Source organism: Perognathus longimembris, chromosome 17 (genome assembly GCF_023159225.1).
Source record: "Perognathus longimembris pacificus isolate PPM17 chromosome 17, ASM2315922v1, whole genome shotgun sequence".
NCBI classification, from domain to species: domain Eukaryota; kingdom Metazoa; phylum Chordata; class Mammalia; order Rodentia; family Heteromyidae; genus Perognathus; species Perognathus longimembris.
The window spans coordinates 42,853,024-42,870,712 of record NC_063177.1 but is presented as its reverse complement, the minus strand read 5'-3'; the positions used below and the strand labels follow the sequence as shown (position 1 = coordinate 42,870,712).

Sequence of the window (17,689 nt, the reverse complement as noted above, 5' to 3'; positions counted from 1 at the left end):
AAGTTCTGCCTGTTTTTCTGTTTCCTAGTAGTAGTCCTCTCCCAAGACATCTTATTCTAAGCATATTTTCGAGAATTAACTAATATCTTCAGGAAAAAGTAGCTGCAGAATGCAAGCCAATTTTGTAGTTCTGGTAAATAGTGTGTATGTGTGTGTGTTTTCTCGGGTTTTTCTAGTTATTTTTAATGTTATATTGCTCTTGTCTTTCTTTGTAATTTATTTGCCGAGATTACTAGGTTATTTATCCCTTAGTTTTCAGTGGCTTACTTTAAAAAAACAAAAACTGTCCCTGTAGAGTTATTTCTTTCTCAGTTTCTCTCCTCTTGGCATAACTAGCAATTTTTATTGAGGGCTGGACATGTATTCTACCTGGCTGTAACAAGTGAATGTTTTCTATTCTTTTAAAGAGACTTCGTTTTTCCAGGCACTGTAGAACATGCCTGTAATTCCAGGTACTTGGAATCCAAGGCTAGAGCAGAAAGATCGCAGGTGTGAAGCCAGTTGTCTAAAACTAAAAAATAGTGTAGCTCAAGCCCTGAGTTCAGTCTCCAGGTACCATGATAATAAAAGCTTTGTTTTGTTGGTATATAAATTACTTGACCTTTGTTGGGGCAGAAGAATGCTGCATATCACTTTGTTCATAATTCAAACTTTACTAGCCTTGATTAGTTCAAAACCATTCAGTGCACAGCTCTCCAGTTGCTCTTTGTCTGGCCAACTCACAAAACCATCATTCCTCTGGTTGGAATCCCTGTCCCTGGTCTGCTGGATCTAGGGGATGGGCTTCCACAGGAAAACCAGAGCCATCTTAAAGGCCACCATCTGTTTCCCAGTTTTACAGTGCCTATTGTCCAGTTTCCTAACTTATGTCTATAGTGTCAGTTTGATCACTGCTGCTTCTTCATGGCCAGAAGTAAAAAGTCTGTGGTATCATTTTCTTTCCCAAATTTTGTTATTAGCTTATTCATATATGCAACAAAATTTAACTTAAACAGTGAACATCTGTATGGTGAATATTTACTGCATAGTATTGATATTTTGTAACATGGTATCATATATGTATCCTTTTGTCCATTTATCAGTGGTGGTTCTCTTTCCCCTGTGTTTCCTGAAAGCTAGTAGTTACAGAGACATGAGAACTTTTTTTCCTCATGAGATGATAGCCACTTGGAAGTTAATTAATTAGTACAGCTATAGCATATCTGAGATTTTAAAACAAGATTACATTTAATATTATATTGATTAGTTGAAAGGAATAAGGAAAAGTAGGAGGCCCAGTTTAAGAAGGAGTAGGTTAGTTAGGATGAGTTACAGGGATCTAGTACCTAGCAACTAGAATGTATACACACATATGTTTTGTTGGTTTGGGAACTGGGGATTGGTGTGTGCGTGCAACTTGAACTCAGGGCCTAGGCACTATCTCTGAGCTCTTTTCGCTCAGAACTAGCGCACTCTATCACTCGAACCTCACCTTCACTTGTGATTTTTTGGTGGTTAATTGGAGATGAGCCTATAAAGGACTTTCCTACCATGCTGGCTTTGAACCTTGATCCTCAGATCTCAACCTCTGAGTAGCTAAGGTTACAGGCATGAGCCACCACCACCCAGCTGTTTTACTTTTTTTTTTTTAAGCCTAGAAGCCTTTGCAAAGTGTTGTCAGTACAGTTTCTGAATATCTTTAAACGGTGACAAATTTGATACTGAGGCAAGCACTTAGTATTTCATGTAATTGGAATACATCATTTTTAAAGAAAATTCCCTTAGTCATTCTAAAGTTCAGTGTGCTAGGGAAATGGAAATATCTGAGCAGACTAATCAACATCCCATAAGCAATGTTTATATACAAAGATTTTCTGACTCGTTGGGATAAAGAATGGGTGCTTGTTGGATCTTGAATTTTCAGTTGTGTTTGGCCCTTTACAGGCTCACCGGAATAGCACAGTCCGCACTGGCTGTGATGTGAATCCCTTCTGTGCACTGTGTGGTTCTGGCAGTGTCAGCACCATGCCTCCTGAAGTCCACTATGAAGCCCCTCTGTTGGAACGTCTTTCCCAGCTGGACTCTTGTGTTCACCCTGTGCTAGCATTTCCAGATGGTAAGTAAGACTGCAGAATATAAACCTAAGAGGACACCCGGTGACAAAGTTGATACTTACACCTTCTAAAGGTTTCACTTTCAGCACAGTCTTCTCTTAGAATTTTACAGAAAGGATGCTTGAAAGATGCACCAAACCAGATGCGTGCTGAAAGATCATAATGTTCTAAGATTTCTATTGTGCTTTAAAAAATACATAAAATAGAACAGGCAGCACTACTCTTGATTACTGTCTGTATATGATGTATATATAGTTACATGACTTGTTTCCTTGGTTTCTCAGTGTTTGCTTGTACTGTTGTTTTCTAAGGTTCACCTACCTAATTCTAACTCTCTTTCACAGTTCTACCTTTGTTCACATCCACCCATTTCCCATTTGACTAAATAAAGAAAGGCACTCCTCTTGGTCAGGTCATACCAAGTTTCTGGTGGCTGCCTGAGAGCAAATCTTGGATAGTTAGGTACAAAACAAAGGAAACATTAATTAATAAGAGTTTAGGGGCTGGGGATATGGCCTAGTGGCAAGAGTGCTTGCCTCGGAAGCCCTGGGTTCAACTCCCCAGCACCACATATACAGAAAACGGCCAGAAGTGGTGCTGTGGCAGAGTGCTAGCCTTGAGCAAAAAGAAGCCAGAAACAGTGCTCAGGCCCTGAGTCCAAGCCCCAGGACAGGCAAAAAAAAAAAAAAAGAGTTTAAAGTTATTAAAGGAGAATCTCCTAAGTGTTAAGTGAAAAAAAACAACTTGAGGGGGTGTGATTGTGCCATAATGATTGAGCACAAACAGGATATTAACAAGTCTGTAAAAAGGACTTAAGAGCACCATCTGCTGGCCAGGAAGATCAGTGCTGTTTGATTGAACTTGCCAAACTCTGCACATGATGCTACTATAACTTCCCAGCAGGAGGAGGAAGTGAGCATTACAAAACACTCCAAGAAAAACGCGCTTGAGAAAATAGTAGAAAGTAATAAGTGGAACTGTCAAGTGAATCTTGAAATACCTGTTGTCCCTGGTATCAAAATCTTTTCATCCACATTTCACTTAGTTGAGTTTAAGATAAAATTAGTAATCAGTTTTTACCTTTTTGTTATTTGTCTAGCCTAATCTCTTGTATACTTATAGAATGTTAGACATCTTCTAGCTGGATGGATCTGTGTTGTATATTCTTAAATATTAAATCCTTTTGTTTACTTTCAGGTAATCTATCTAATCTTCAAGTTTAGATTTTTAACTAGGTATTATTACTATTCATTTAGAATATGGACTCAGACCAGCAGTGTATTTATCCACTAACTAGGAGATTTAACTGGATTCCGTGTGTGTGTGTGTGTGTGTGTGTACTAGGACTTGAACTGAGGGCCTTACACCCTTCCCTGGCTTTTTTACTTAAGGCCAGACTCTTCTACTTAAGCCACACTTCTAGTCTTGTGGTCTTTTCTTCCCAGGCTGAAACTGATCCTCAGATATCAGCCTATTGAGTAGCTACCAGCACCTAGCTTCTTTTTGCTCTTAAGTAGAAGTAGTTAAAAGAAAATACAGCAAATTTCTGGCAAAATTTAGCAAGTTTAGTTTCTTGAATACTTTGATACTTTAATACTTTTAAAGCACAAGGCAGTGTTTCATGAGTGATGTTCTATAGTTGTTCCTGCTTCTATATGAGAGCATTGAAGTGAGAGGAAGGGGTTGCAAATGAGATTTTAGTTGAATCATTGATTCCATTTATTAGACTTGAGAAACTCATGTCAGTAACATAAATGTTCTCATGCCTCCTAAGGGTGAATGATAGTAGCTATGTTGTATACAGCCAGGTCAAAATGAAATCCCTTGTACAACTAATTGATGCTCATAAAAAATGTGGGGGAAATAGTATGTGTGTTGTTACACTCTGCCACGCTGAAGAATTTGAGGTGTTGGATAAGACAGGAGTGACCATTGTGCTTAGATTGTGTATCTGCAGGAGACTTAAACGTTGTGCTATAATTTTAAAGAAAAAAACGTTTCAGACATAGACTATGACCTGAGGCTGATTACTCCTTGGGGAAAATTTCATTTGTTAAAAAGGATGTTTTTGCACTCGGGAATGTTTGTTTCAACCTTGAGAAACCCAACATTCAGACTTGGTCAGTGAAGTGTCATAGAAATGAGTGGCTACTTTAAAAAAAAAATTATAATTCTGGGGGCTGGGGGTATGGCCTAGTGGTAAAGTGCTCGCCTTATATACATGAAGCCCTGGGTTCGATTCCTCAGCACCACATATATAGAAAACGGCCAGAAGTGGCGCTATAGCTCAAGTGGCAGAGTGCTATCCTTGAGCAAAAAAGAAGCCAGGGACAGTGCTCAGGCCCTGAGTCCAAGGTCCAGGACTGGCAAAACAAAACAAAATATATATTTATAAATAAATAAATAAATAAATAAAATTCTGGGCTGGGAATGTGGCTTAGTGGTAGAGAGTACTTGCCTAGAATGCGTGAAGCCCTGGGCTCTTTTCCTCAGCACCACATAAACAGAAAAAGCCAGAAGTGGTGCTGTGGCTCAAGAGGTAGAGTGCTAGCCTTGAGCAAAAAGAAGCTAGTTTACATGTGTATATGCAAATAAATATGTGAATACAGTCAACAAACTATAACTCAGAAGTTAAACGAAATCACGAGACACAAGATCATTATACTAAAATTTACTGTACTTCCCTGTAGTAGATAACTTGATACGTGCAAGGTCCTGGTTTTTTTAATAGCAGCATCAAAAATCATGGAATACTTCAGAATAAGCTCAGCAAAACTAGACATAAAGAAGAACTTGCTTATTATTGACTTGAGAGAAGAACATTAAAAAGAAATTAAATTAATGAGGACAGATAACATGCTCTTGTATGGAAAGACTTGGTATGTACAGCATTTCTCCCCATAATAGTTCATAGAGTTGGTGCAGTGTACCACAAATTAAAAGGATAAAAATTTGATTGCCTACAAGAAAGATGTCTGAGAAAAAAAACCTGGTTTCAAGTCTAGAAATTACTTTTCTAAGGAAATTTTATTGATTTATTTTTACTTTTGCTGGTCTTGGAGCTTGAACTCAGGGCCTGGGTGCTATCCTTGAGCTTCTGTGTGCTCAAGGCTAGCACTCTACCACTTGAGCCACAGCACAACTTGTAGCTTTTTCTGCGTGGTTTGTTGGATATACGAGTCTCATGGACTTTTCTGCCCATGCTGGCTTTGAACCCTGATCCTCAGATCTCAGCCTCCTGAATAACTAAGATTACAGTCGTGAGCCACCCCAACCTGGCTTTAATGAAGTTTTTGTTGTTTGTTTGTTTGTTTTTTGCCAGTCCTGGGACTTGAACTCAGGGCTTGGAAACTGACTCTGGCTTCTTTTGTTTGGGGCTAGCACTTGACCACTTGAGCCACAGTGCCACTTCCAGCTTTTTCTGTTTTATGTGGTACTGAGGAATTGAACCCAGGGCTTCATACATGCTAGGCAAGCACTGTAGTGCTAAGCCACATTCCCAACCCCTTTAAGGAATTTTTTTTAACTTAAAGGACTAAATGACATACATATTCTTAGGAAAATAAAATTAATTTAGATGCTGGGCAGTGGTGGCTCACATCTATAATTCTAGCTACTCAGGAAGCTGAGATCTGAGAAAGGTTATTCAAAGCCAGCCCAGGCATACAAACCCTCAAACAAGACTCTTTATTTGAGGCAGGAGGGTCAACCTAAGTCTGGGAGTTTCAGGTCAGTCTGGGGAACAGTGAAATCTTGTCTAAAATTGACACAGCGTATGATTATGTGTCAATTTTAAACAAAAAGTTCACACAGGTGGATCTTCCAGTGATGATCCTTGCCAGTATCCAACCACTGGTAAAATCAAAGAGGAGTGTGAGGTGGGCATTGAGCACTGGAGAGTGACTAGTAAACACTCCTCACTGCCAGGAGCCTAGGGGGCATGGTGGAACTAACCTTCAGTGTTTTGTTTCTTGCAGATGTTCCCACAGGTTTGCACTTCCAGAGCATGCTGAAAACTCAGTGGCAGAACAAACCTTTTGACAAGATTAGACCTCCCAAGAAGTTTTCACTTAAGCACAGAGCACCCATGCCAGGCAGTCTGCCAGATCCAACTCGTAAAGACAGGCACAAGTTGGTCAGCTCCTTCCTAACAACAGCCAGTAAGTTTCAGGGATCTGGGAAGTCTTCCAGAGGCCCAGATGCTCTCTTGTCATTCTTTTTAAAAATTCTCATTATTGGTTTGCCATGCCAGTGTGTTGGGTCTGGGCAAGACACATATTAATTCACCTTATAGTCTATTACTAAACGTTCTCTGATGGACTTTGGAAGTGGATCTTGGGACTCAATCTGAACTACTCAGTGAACAGCCAGCAGTGGCCTGGCATTTGATCTATCTGCACAGATTGTCTTCTGGTTGTGGCTCCCAGTATCAGCCATTGTGCTGTTTACTAGAAACTTTAGTCCCAAAGGACTGTCCTGCTGCCCTGGGTGTATATTATTGGCCTAGAGAGAACTCAAGAGCTCAAAACTCAAGGAAAGATTTGAGACAAGATATTTCACAGCTCTTTTTCTGTTCCCCTCTTCAGAGCTGTCCCATCACCAAACCCGGCTTGACAGGACCCACAGGCAGCACTTAGACGATGTGGGGGCCGTGCCCATGGTAGAGCGAGTGACAGCGCCAAAAGCAGAGCGCTTGCTCAATCCACCACCACCTGTGCATGACCCAAACCACAGCAAAATGAGATTGCGAGACCATTCATCTGAGAGAAGTGAAGGTAGGGCCAGGCCTGGCATATTACCAGCATTTGTACCTGCTCACAGCTTTCTGGGGCAGCCCAGGTTTCTCTTAATTGCTCCTCAGCTTTGTCCTTCGCTTTGTAGGAAGGCAAAGCAGCGGGGTGCTACTGCTTCTACGTGCAGGTCATTTCTTACTGCTGCAACAACCTCTGCCCGGCCCCCTAATTCCCATCAACCAGTTTGCTTCACCTTTTTATCCTCTAGGCTTAGGAAGCGTTTTTGCCTTTAGCTTTAATTGCTGGCATTCCTAGTGAATGTTAGAAATAGAGCTGGTTAAGATAGCCATGTGTTTCTCTCTTTTCTGTTGACTTCTGCAGTGTTGAAGCATCACACGGACACAAGCAATTCAGGCTACTTGGCAGCCACCCACCATTCACCACATAGTCCCTTGGTGCGACAACTTTCCACCTCATCAGACACGTCTACACCTACCAGCTCTAGTTCACAGGCTACAGCCAGCACATCTGTAAGTACCTGCATGAAATTATCCTCTGCAAGCTTCTACTGGTCACTAGGGGAAAGGGTGGGATTAGAAGCTTCAGGTATTTATACAAACTCAATTTTACTCCAAAGTACTGATATTGACTCTATGTTGCATTGCTTTCAGCAGAGGTAAAAAGCCATCAATCAGAGGTGATGAGCCATCAATAGGAAGCTTAATGTACAAAGAGGCGGGTTTTTTTGTTTTGTTTTGTTTTTTTTGTTTTGGCCAGTCCTAGGGCTTTGCACCCAGGGCCTGAGCACTGCACTGTCCCTGGCTTCTTTTTCCTCAAGGCTAGCACTCTACCTCTTGAGCCACTGTGCCACTTCTGGCTTTTTCTGTTCATGTGGTGCTGCGGAACCGAACCCATGGCTTCATTCATGCATGCTAGGCTAGGCAAGCACTCTACTGCTAAGCCACATTCCCAGCCCTTGTTTTGTTTTTAATTGACAGTGCTGAGTGCATGCTGGCCAAGTACCCTACCAGCATGGGAAATACACTCAGCTCTGGAGGCAAACTCAGGTGATCTGTGAGACTAAATTTCACATCACACTTCATACAGTACCATGACCCTATTTACCCAAAAAAGTAAATCCGAGAGGAGAGATACTTATAGGCACTGTTTTGTTTGTTTGTTTGTTTGTTTGTTTTGCCAGTCCTAGTCTCCTTGGACTCAGGGCCTGAGCACTGTCCCTGGCTACTTTTGCTCTAGGCTAGCACTCTGCCACTTGAGCCACAGTGCCACTTCTGGCCGTTTTCTATATATGTGGTGCTGGGGAGTTGAACCCAGGGCTTCATGTATACGAGGGCAAGCACTCTTGCCACTCCCTTATAGGCACTCTTGACACCAATAAGTATCTTTGTACTCTACTGGTGAGTGGTGGTAGAGTTAAGAATGAACATTTAGGTCAAGCCCTGGTGACTCACACCTGTCATCTCACTACTCAGGAGGCTGAGATCTGAGGATTGGGGTTCAAAGCCAGCCCAGGCAGAAAAGTCCATAAGCCTCTTAGCTCCAGTCAACTTGCAGAAAACCAGAAGTGGCGCTATGGTCCAAACTGGTAGAGCAGTAGCCCTGAGCAGGAATAAAAAAAGAATGAATAGGGCTGAAAATGTGGCTTACTGGTAGAGTGCTTGCCTAGCATGTTGAATTCCTCAGCACCACATAAAGAGAAAAGGCCAGAAGTGGTGCTATAGTTAAAGTGATAGAACCTAGCTTGCCTTGAGCAAAAGAAGCTCAGGAACAGTGCCCAGGCCCTGAGTTCAAGCCCTAGGACTGGTTAAAAAAAAAAAAAAAAGGAATGAACATTTAATGTTAAGGACATTGTAAGAAATGGGGGAAGGCATATACTTTTAGGTATACAGAGCAGAACTATTAAGTCCAGCAGGTTATTGTGTCAGTACTCAACTTGTCAGTACCAAACTCCATCTTAAGAAGCTGTTTTGCATAGCCATTCCATACATATTTTCATTAAATGTTTTAGATTCTCAAAGGTGTGCCCTCTTAAATACATATACCTATAGCTAATATTTACCTGGTAAAAAATCCTTTGATGTAATTACAATGTTTTAACAGTAATTAATAGTAATTAAAAGCTGTAAAGCCATAGTGTTTATTAAACATTGAGCCAGTGCTAAGTGCTTTGCATATGTCAGCCCATTTAAGTCTATAATGCCCTTTGAAATGTAGGTGGTATGGATCCTGATTTTGGACGCTTGAAAACTAGGCTTTCCAGGGGGCTGGGAATATGGCCTAGTGGCAAGAGCGCTTGCCTCCTACACATGAAGCTCTCGGTTCGATTCCCCAGCACCACATATATGGAAAACGGCTAGAAGGGGCGCTGTGGCTCAGGTGGCAGAGTGCTAGCCTTGAACGGGAAGAAGCCAGGGAAATGCTCAGGCCCTGAGTTCAAGGCCCAGTACTGGCCAAAAAAAAAAGAAAAAAGAAAACTAGGCTTTCCAATGTCAAAAGTTAGCTTGTAAGGTTATGATTGAAATTAAACGCAGAGTACAGAGCCCAGACTCACTAATATACTATATGGTGTAAGACTGAGCTGGAGTCCTGCAGAGGCAATGTTACAAGACTCATTCAGAGTTTAGATCAAGAAACATCCAGTCTCATAAAATGTGCTTACAAGGCTCTTGTGATGAGGTAGAATTTACATTGTTCTCTTTTTGCTGTTACAAATCAGAGAGTCTTGTCTTAATGGAATCTTCCTTTACCTTCCTCACAAAGTTGGTTTAAATAGATATGGAGATCCCATACACATTTAGTTACCTGTCAACAAAGGTTTCAGATAATCAAAGATAAAGAAGTTTTTTAAAAAATTAATATGGGGGCTGGGATATATGGCTTAGTGGTGGTAAGAGTGGTTGCCTCGCATACATGAAGCCCTGGGTTCGATTCCTCAGTACCACATATATAGAAAAAGCCAGAAGTGTCGCTGTGGCTCAAGAGGTAGAGTGCTAGCCTTGAGCAAAAGGAAGCCAGGGACAGTGCTCAGGCCCTGAGTTCAAGGTCCAGAGTGTTTGCCTTCATTCATGAAGCCCTGGGTTTGATTCCTCAGTACCACATATATAGAAAAAGCCAGAAGTGGCTCAAGTGGTAGAGTGCTAGCCTTGAGCAAAAGAAGCTCAGGGACAGTGCCTAGGCCCTGAGTTCAAGCCACAGGACTGGCCAATAAAAAAAATAATAATAGTAATATGGTGATGGTGATGGTAGTGGTGGTGGCGGCGGTGGCGGCGGTGGCGGTGGTGGCGGTGGTGGTGGCAGCGGCTAGGGATGTGGGGCAGGTTGCAGAATGCCTGCCTAGAAAGCAGGAGGCCCTGAATTCAAGTTGTAGTACTGCAGAAAAAGGAATATCTGAGATCCAGGAATATCTGAGATAAGGACATCAGCGTTTTTCTTACCTGTGAATAAATGATAACTTACTCCTTGTACTATTTAGAAGGCTTGCTTTATTAAGTACTAATTTTGTGTCTAGCATTGTACTGGCCCTTAAGACCCATGTAATTAATGAATCTGGAATTGTTTAATAATTAGCAAGTGTTATATCAGATACTTAGAGTCAGGTCCAGAAGCTGGGTAGCACTGAAGAAATGGGGGCAGGGACTATCAGAGTATTTGTAGCAGTGCTTTGCAGAAGTGGTTGATTGAATCAGTTAGGGACTTTAAAAAAAAAATCGTAAAGATTCAAAAGTGGCTAGGCACTGGTGGCTCATTCTTATAATCTACTCAGAAGATCTGAGCATTGTGATTTAAAGACAGTCTAGACAGGAAAGTCCTGAGACTCAAGTGGATCTGTGGCTCAAGTGATAAAGTGCTAGCCTTGGGTGAAAAGGCTAAGGAACAGCACCCTGACCCTGAGTTCAAGCTCAGTACCAGCATCAAAAAATGAAAATGATGCAGAAGGAGCCAGGCATGATGTTTCACACCTATTATCCCAGACATAAGGAGGCTCTGCCCCTGTTTCATCTCATCTCAGAGGAGGGGGAATCCCAGAGTGATTACTGTCTCCACTTTGCCCCTCTCTTTTAAGCACTTCCTATCTTGCTATTAATGTGTAATCAAGTTTAGGACTCGTTTCCATTTTCATTGACTGCTCTCTACTTCTGCCTCTAAATAAGAAAAAGTAGACTGAATGATCACCTCACAGATTGAGGGGAAGTGTTAGCACAGCTTTGGACAATCTCATAAGCATCTTTGCCCTAAAGGGTCAAGTAGCATACCTAAGAAGATTCAGAAAAAAAATACATAGTTTCTACCAGGAGTTGCATTCTTAAGTAAGATATATTCTTTCCTTGGGCTTACTTAAAATGCATTTCTTATCTGGGCATTGAACTTCAGCAGAGATGAAACAGAACCTCTTAGGTATGTGGTCAATAACCCTCAGTTGTAAAACTCACCCGGCAAAATAGGCAAAAATCTCTTCAATCATTTAAGAGAATTTTTTTTTCTTTTTTCCTTCTCTGTCAATTTGCAGGGTCAGTGACAGTCTAGTCTCATTGGTAGAGAAAGAAATTGAAGAGAAGAGGATAGCATAGTGATCTGAAAAATGATAGCAACAAAACATTTCTGCTCATAGAGTGCTGATATTTAATATATTCTGACAGTATCCTAAGATGATGGGATAAGTAATTGTTTATCACCTTTCAAAGAGAGGATATAATAGTTGGGTGGAGGAAACCCATGATCTTCCTTTACTAACCTGTTGCCTGTGGGCTGGCTACACTTGCTGGTTTAGGTATTTCCAGCTGTGTCGTTGCCATGACAGCATGTTTGTCATCCCACTGTTTCCCTCTCCTCTCTCATAAGTCAGTTAACAGTCTGTTTCAGGATGAGGTGATTACTGTCTAGGATAAAGCAGTTATTAGACTTTTTCCTCCATCTGAGAGACCAGGCCATTTGGCTCTCCGTTTGGCCATTTATTCATCCTGATGTCCCATTTACTATAGATGACCACCTCTGTTTCTGATGGGGTCCTTAGAGTCTTCTCTACTTTTGCTTGAAACACATTTCCTTTCTCTGGGAATAGGAGCTAGAGCCAGGTCCTCCTCTTCAGTTTACTTCCACTTGTCTCTGTTGATGTGGTTAGAAGATTCTCTCCTCTTTCCCCAAGAAAAATAGAGGGGAAGGTATATAAGGGCAGAGAAGGTAGTTGGTGCAGATTTAGCTGAAGGAGTGCACATCTTCAAGAGGAAGGTGCTTCCATGGCAACCAAGGTGAGATGGATCTGTCATTCGAACATCTTTTGGGATAAGGGAATTCAGTATTTTTAACTAGAATTGCCACTAAGTGTAAACTTAGTGTTTAAGTCATAGACAGGGATAAAAGGGATAAGAAGAGATGTTAATAGAGACATTTGTGGATGAATAGGAATCCCAGTAATTGGCTTAAGACCCCAGGACACCTATCCCAATAACATGGACCTGTGATAGAGAAGGTTGGTGAGAGAGACTTGTGAATGGGAATTACGCCTTGTAGACTATCTCCCTCCCCCTCCCCAACTGTGCGGGTCAAGAGAACCTACTTAGGTGAGAGCTGCCATAACCCCAGTGACCGCCAAGCTTTACACAGGGACCTAGCTGCCTTGTTACTAGTGATCCTGCCGTAAGTGTCTGGTGAGTGATTTGACGTCTGTAGAATTGTGCCTCACCCTAAACTTACCCTTTGTCTTACAGCAGCCAGTAAGGAGGAGAAGGGGAGAGAGCTCATTTGATATTAACAACATCGTCATCCCCATGTCTGTTGCTGCAACAACTCGTGTAGAGAAACTACAATATAAGGAAATTCTTACTCCCAGGTAGAAACCTTAAGTAATTGGCCCCTTACCCTCCCTTGCTTTTATTGCCCTGTTTTCTCTTTTCTTCTAATCAAGGTTTGGGCCCTACCTATGGGTTGTATGTCTTCTCTTTAGAAGGTCTTGCCAAGTACCTGTGGCGTATTTATGCCTGTAATCCCAGCTACTTAGAAGACTTGAGATCTGAGGATCAAGATGTAAAGCCAACACAGGCAGACAAATCAAATCCAGCACTCTTATTTCCAATTAGCCAACAAAAACAAGCAGAAGTTGAAGTGTAGCTCCAGTGGTAGAGTGCCAGCCTTGAGTGAAACTGCTGAGGAAGAGTTTGCAGTGACCTGAGCTCAAGCCTCAGTACTGGCACACACACAAAAGTCTTAAGCTGGTCATGGTAGTATCTATAATTTTAGCATTTACTTAGAAGGCCAACGCAGGAGGATCATGTTAAAGGCTAGCCTAGGCTACCAAAGCAAGACTGTTGTCTCAAAATATATAAATCTTTATTTCCAGCTTTTGATGGCAAATCATAAGTTTGGGCAACTGTATCATATGCATTCCTATATGACGCCAGTCCAGTGGTACTGTATGTCCCATTTAAACAAGTTCCTTAGCCTGGCATGGGGGAAAGGGGGTAGTACATAGCATAATCATAGCATTCATGAGGCTGAGGCCCAAAAATTTTAAGTTTAGGATTGGGAATGTGGCTCAGTGGTAGAGTGCTTGCCTAGCATACTTGAAGCCCATAAACAGAAAAGGCTGGAAGTGGCACTGTGATTGAGGTTGTAGAGTGCTAGCCTTGAGCAAAAGAAGCTCAGGAACAGTGTGCCCAAGCCCTGAGTTCAAGCCTCAGGACTAAGGGGGAAATTTTTTTTTCTTTGAGTTTGTCATTCTCTCAGAACCAATGCCAACATTAGCTTATTACTTCTGTTTCTGGCCCTTGTGGCTTTCAGAGTACAAGGCTTTGTATAGAGAGTGCAAATGGTGAGGCTGCACACTAATAGGGAATAGACCATCCTGGGCTAGCCTGCTGCCATCTCATGATTTTTTTCTTCTTGGTTTTTGTAGCTGGCGGGAAGTTGATCTTCAGTCTCTGAAGGGGAATCCTGATGAGGAGAATGAGGAGGTAATGGTCAACTCTGAGGAACACGCATGGGCACATAAAATCAAGATGCCTCAAGACTTGCAGGCATTGGGTGCAAGCGCCTTTTATTCCTGGCTTGACCAGGAAGAGCCTGGAATGGGGTGGAGCTGGTTCTAGAATTACTCTGCCCACTCAGCTTCCTGTGGGAAACAGGATCAGTGAAGGTATTCTGTTGCAGATTGAAGACCTGTCTGATGCCGCCTTTGCCGCTCTGCATGCCAAATGTGAGGAGATGGAGAGGGCACGATGGTTGTGGACCACGAGTGTGCCACCCCAGCGGCGGGGCAGCAGGTAACAGTCCCAAGGCCTGTGCTGTGGAGGGAGGGTGGACAGGGAGTTTGAGCTTTGCCTGTGTGCACGGTTTGCCACTGCCTCCTGGTTGCTCTGATTCATACTCATCCATTGAGAATGAGAGAGTCAAACATCAAAGAGAAGAGATGGCCATCAACGTAGAGAGCTATAAGTTGCTAAGTTGCCTGTGTCCAGTTTTCTTAAATTGTAGACATTGCCTGTGACATCTGTCGTGTGTCATGATTTAGCCAGAGGAGACTTGAAAGCCTTATAGGTTAAGATAGTGACTAATTTTGTGGTCCCACTTAAGAGAACTGTCCCCCTATCTCCATTTATCCTCAGCAGTGGCAGAAGCCCATAGATTTTCAAATAGAAAGCTTTAGGTCTCTTGTTTTTGCTTGTTTTCTCTAAGTACAGTTTTCAAAGTCTGAGCCAATTTCCCTAATCTCATGAATTAATTGGTTATTATGCCAGAGATTATATCCCCAGCATTGTTTAGTTATGGTTTTCTTCTTGGGTTGATACACATCCACAGTTGTTGTTGTTTTTTGCCAGTCCTGGGCCTTGGACTCAGGGCCTGAGCACTGTCCCTGGCTTCTTTTTGCTCAAGGCTAGCACTCTGCCACTTGAGCCACAGCACCACTTCTGGCATTTTCTATATATGTGGTGCTGAGGAAACAAACCCAGGGCTTCATGTATGAAAGGCAAGCACTCTACCACCAGGCCATGTTCCCAGCCCGACATCCACAGTCCTTAGATGTCATATGTACCTAACTACAAGGGCAGAAGGGGAAGGAAATGGATCTTAGGAAAGCATGAAGAAAGCATGCTTTCTTCATGCTTTCCTATGCTACCCCCAGAAATGAACATTCAGAAATCCTCTATTACCTAGTCACTTTACTCACATCTGCATTCTTTGGTGTACAGGTCTTACAGGTCATCAGACGGCCGGACCACCCCCCAGCTGGGCAGTGCCAACCCCTCCACCCCACAGCCCGCCTCCCCTGATGTCAGTAGTGGCCACTCTCTATCAGAATTCTCCCATGGTCAGTCCCCTAGGAGCCCCATTAGCCCAGAACTGCACTCAGCACCCCTCACCCCTGTAGCTCGGGACACTTTGAGACACTTAACCAGCGAAGACACCCGTTGTTCCACACCAGAACTGGGGCTGGATGAACAGGTAAGTGACAACCACCTTGGCCTTTGTATAGGGTTGGTGAGGTGGGAAGAGGGTAGCAAGTGTGGATAGGTCCTCATTGAACTTCCTCTAAATACTCTACATAGACTGGTTGTGGGCTCCGGTTCACAAGGTTTATGGCAAGGTCTTGCGGGCAAGAAATAAGCCGGGCCTATATTCTCACCAAAGCCACTTGTCTGTCCACAGTCTGTCCAGCCATGGGAGCGGCGGACCTTCCCCCTGGCATACAGTCCCCAGGCAGAATGTGAGGACCAGCTCGATGCACAAGAACGGGCAGCCCGTTGCACTCGGCGCACCTCAGGCAGCAAGACTGGCCGGGAGATGGAGGTGGCACCCACCTCGCCTCCCACTGTCCCCCTCAAGAGTCGGCATCTAGCAACGACAGTCACAGCCCAGCGCCCAACTCACAGATGAGCGGGAGAGGAGAATCTAAACAGACTCACTACTATTGGCATTAAAGCTTCAGAATCTCTGCGTTTGATATTCAAACATCATATGCTGGAAATTTTCACAGTTTTTAGTGAACTTAAGGAACTTAGACCCTCCTTTGTTGTTGTTTTTTTTTTTTGTTTTGTTTTTCTTGTTTTGATTTTTGCTTTGTTTGTTTTCATGTTATCACACACCTGAGCACTTCCTCCAGTTGGCAGAAGTTCAGGATAAGACCCTGTAGGCCTGGTCCTGGCGCATCCTCTGCACTGTTGAATCACTGGACTTCCCAATGTTAGATGATTATCCTCCCTCGAATCTGTGGGTGGGGTGGACCAGCCAAACAGGCAGCAGTGGAAAGCTCCAGTTGAGCAAAAGCCTTCTTAGGATAGGACAGGATGGAGCAAGGTGCTTGGGGCTCCTACCCCTCCCCTGCCATCCATGGCTTTGGCTCAGCTCTGGCTGGGTCCTCCATGGTCTTCTGTATGGAAGCCACCCACAGGACCTCTTTGCCATAATTGCCAGCTGTCCTTACAGAGCTCTGAGCTGGCAGAAAGGCTTCCCCGTGTCACCTAGACCTTGAAACATTTTAACTTTCATCTACATTTGGTCATCTGTCTTGACTCACTGCAGTAACCTGCGGCTGCTCAGGTTCCCCCATCCTGCTCCCTCCTTTCCCTCCCTTATTGCTCCCCCCATGCCATATGTGTGTGTGTATGCACATGCTTGCACACATACACAGAGTCCACTTGGAATGTAGTTTAGCACCTATTCTGACCTATGAAGGTACGGTTAGGACTGCTTAACTGCTCCCAACTCCCATCACATGGGGGTTAGGGGAGTGAGCGCCATCTCTCCTGGATCATTTTGTTTTCACTGACTGGTTCACTCGGCTGTTTCCTACACCTCCTGTTCCCAGTGTCAGACTTTCCCCTTCCCACTCCTCTTGCCTGTGAAACACTGTCTGGTCCTAGCTGTGGTTCCCATCACTCCCCATCACCCTCCCGTGTAAACCTTGTGCCTGTCTCATGTATAATCTCATCACCAAAAAGGGGGAGGGGGGGAAGGACTTTTTTTTTCCTGCCATTTTGTAATCGTATAAAAATAGTAGACAAAACTGCTTAATGGTTGGGGTTTTTCCACAATTTTCAACGTTAGTGATTTTTTTTTTTGGGTTCTGTTGTAAGTTTAAAGGTTTGTCATTGTTTCTTTAAACAATAATAATGCACCATATCCCTATGCATAAAGTGCTTCTTCTATTTATAAGGTTGAAAATTCTGAATAACCCTTTTAGCATTGTAAAAAAAAATTTAAAAGACCTTGTATTTTGTAAATATTTTCTTTTCCTGCTTTGAGCTGTGTAATGGCAGCGAAACATGTAGCTGTCTTTGTTCTATAGAAATGCTTTTCTTCAGAGAAGCTGATCTTTGTTAATGTCTTGATTCTGTTCGCAAAGCACAGACTAGTGCTTTAAAAAAAAAAAAAGGAAGGAAAAAATGAAAAAAATAATAATAAAAAAAGTTACAGACATTATGTGTCAGGGCCTTTCTTGGCATATTGGGTGGATGTGGCAGTGTGGCAGCTTTGGAGCAAGCTCTACTAGACTGATTCTTCAGGGCTTTGTGACTTACTTGAACCTTCAAGAGTCTCCATTCTGGGGCTGGGGTGTAGCTCAGTGGCAAAGCGCTTGCCTAGCAAGTGCAACATCTGGGGTTTGATCCCTAGTACCAAAAAAGGGAAGGAAAAAAAAAAGTCTCCATTCTATCTTGTGGGACTGTAGTAGTCATGTCATGGTCACCAGAGAGAATTTGGTAGTTTTCGCTAATATCAAGTGCTGGAAGGAGAGGGGTGACACAGGGGTGTGTGTGTGTGTGTGTGTGTGTGTGTGTGTGTGTGTGTGTGTGTGTGTGTGTGTGTGTGTGTGTGTGTGTGTGTGTGTGTGTGTGTGTGTATCAAGTGCTG

At 43.0% G+C, this 17,689-nt stretch overlaps 1 protein-coding gene across 4 annotated transcripts in view; it reads left to right on the top strand.

Annotated features, from left to right (window-relative positions):
• Kansl1 (KAT8 regulatory NSL complex subunit 1) overlaps positions 1-17,689 on the top strand; it is a 133,507-nt gene that overhangs the window by 115,774 nt on the left and 44 nt on the right. For 2 of the 4 annotated variants that reach the window (XM_048367264.1, XM_048367263.1), the window contains 9 exons: positions 1,924-2,095; positions 6,071-6,253; positions 6,680-6,868; positions 7,208-7,356; positions 12,553-12,674; positions 13,737-13,794; positions 13,991-14,103; positions 15,031-15,283; positions 15,488-17,255. In XM_048367264.1, coding sequence (XP_048223221.1) covers positions 1,924-2,095; positions 6,071-6,253; positions 6,680-6,868; positions 7,208-7,356; positions 12,553-12,674; positions 13,737-13,794; positions 13,991-14,103; positions 15,031-15,283; positions 15,488-15,715 — 1,467 coding nt within the window. In that variant the 3' untranslated portion in view covers positions 15,716-17,255. Of the gene's footprint in view, positions 1-1,923; positions 2,096-6,070; positions 6,254-6,679; positions 6,869-7,207; positions 7,357-12,552; positions 12,675-13,736; positions 13,795-13,990; positions 14,104-15,030; positions 15,284-15,487; positions 17,256-17,689 lie in introns of those variants that run through there. The other 2 variants (XR_007213853.1, XM_048367265.1) reach the window with 2 other exon arrangements.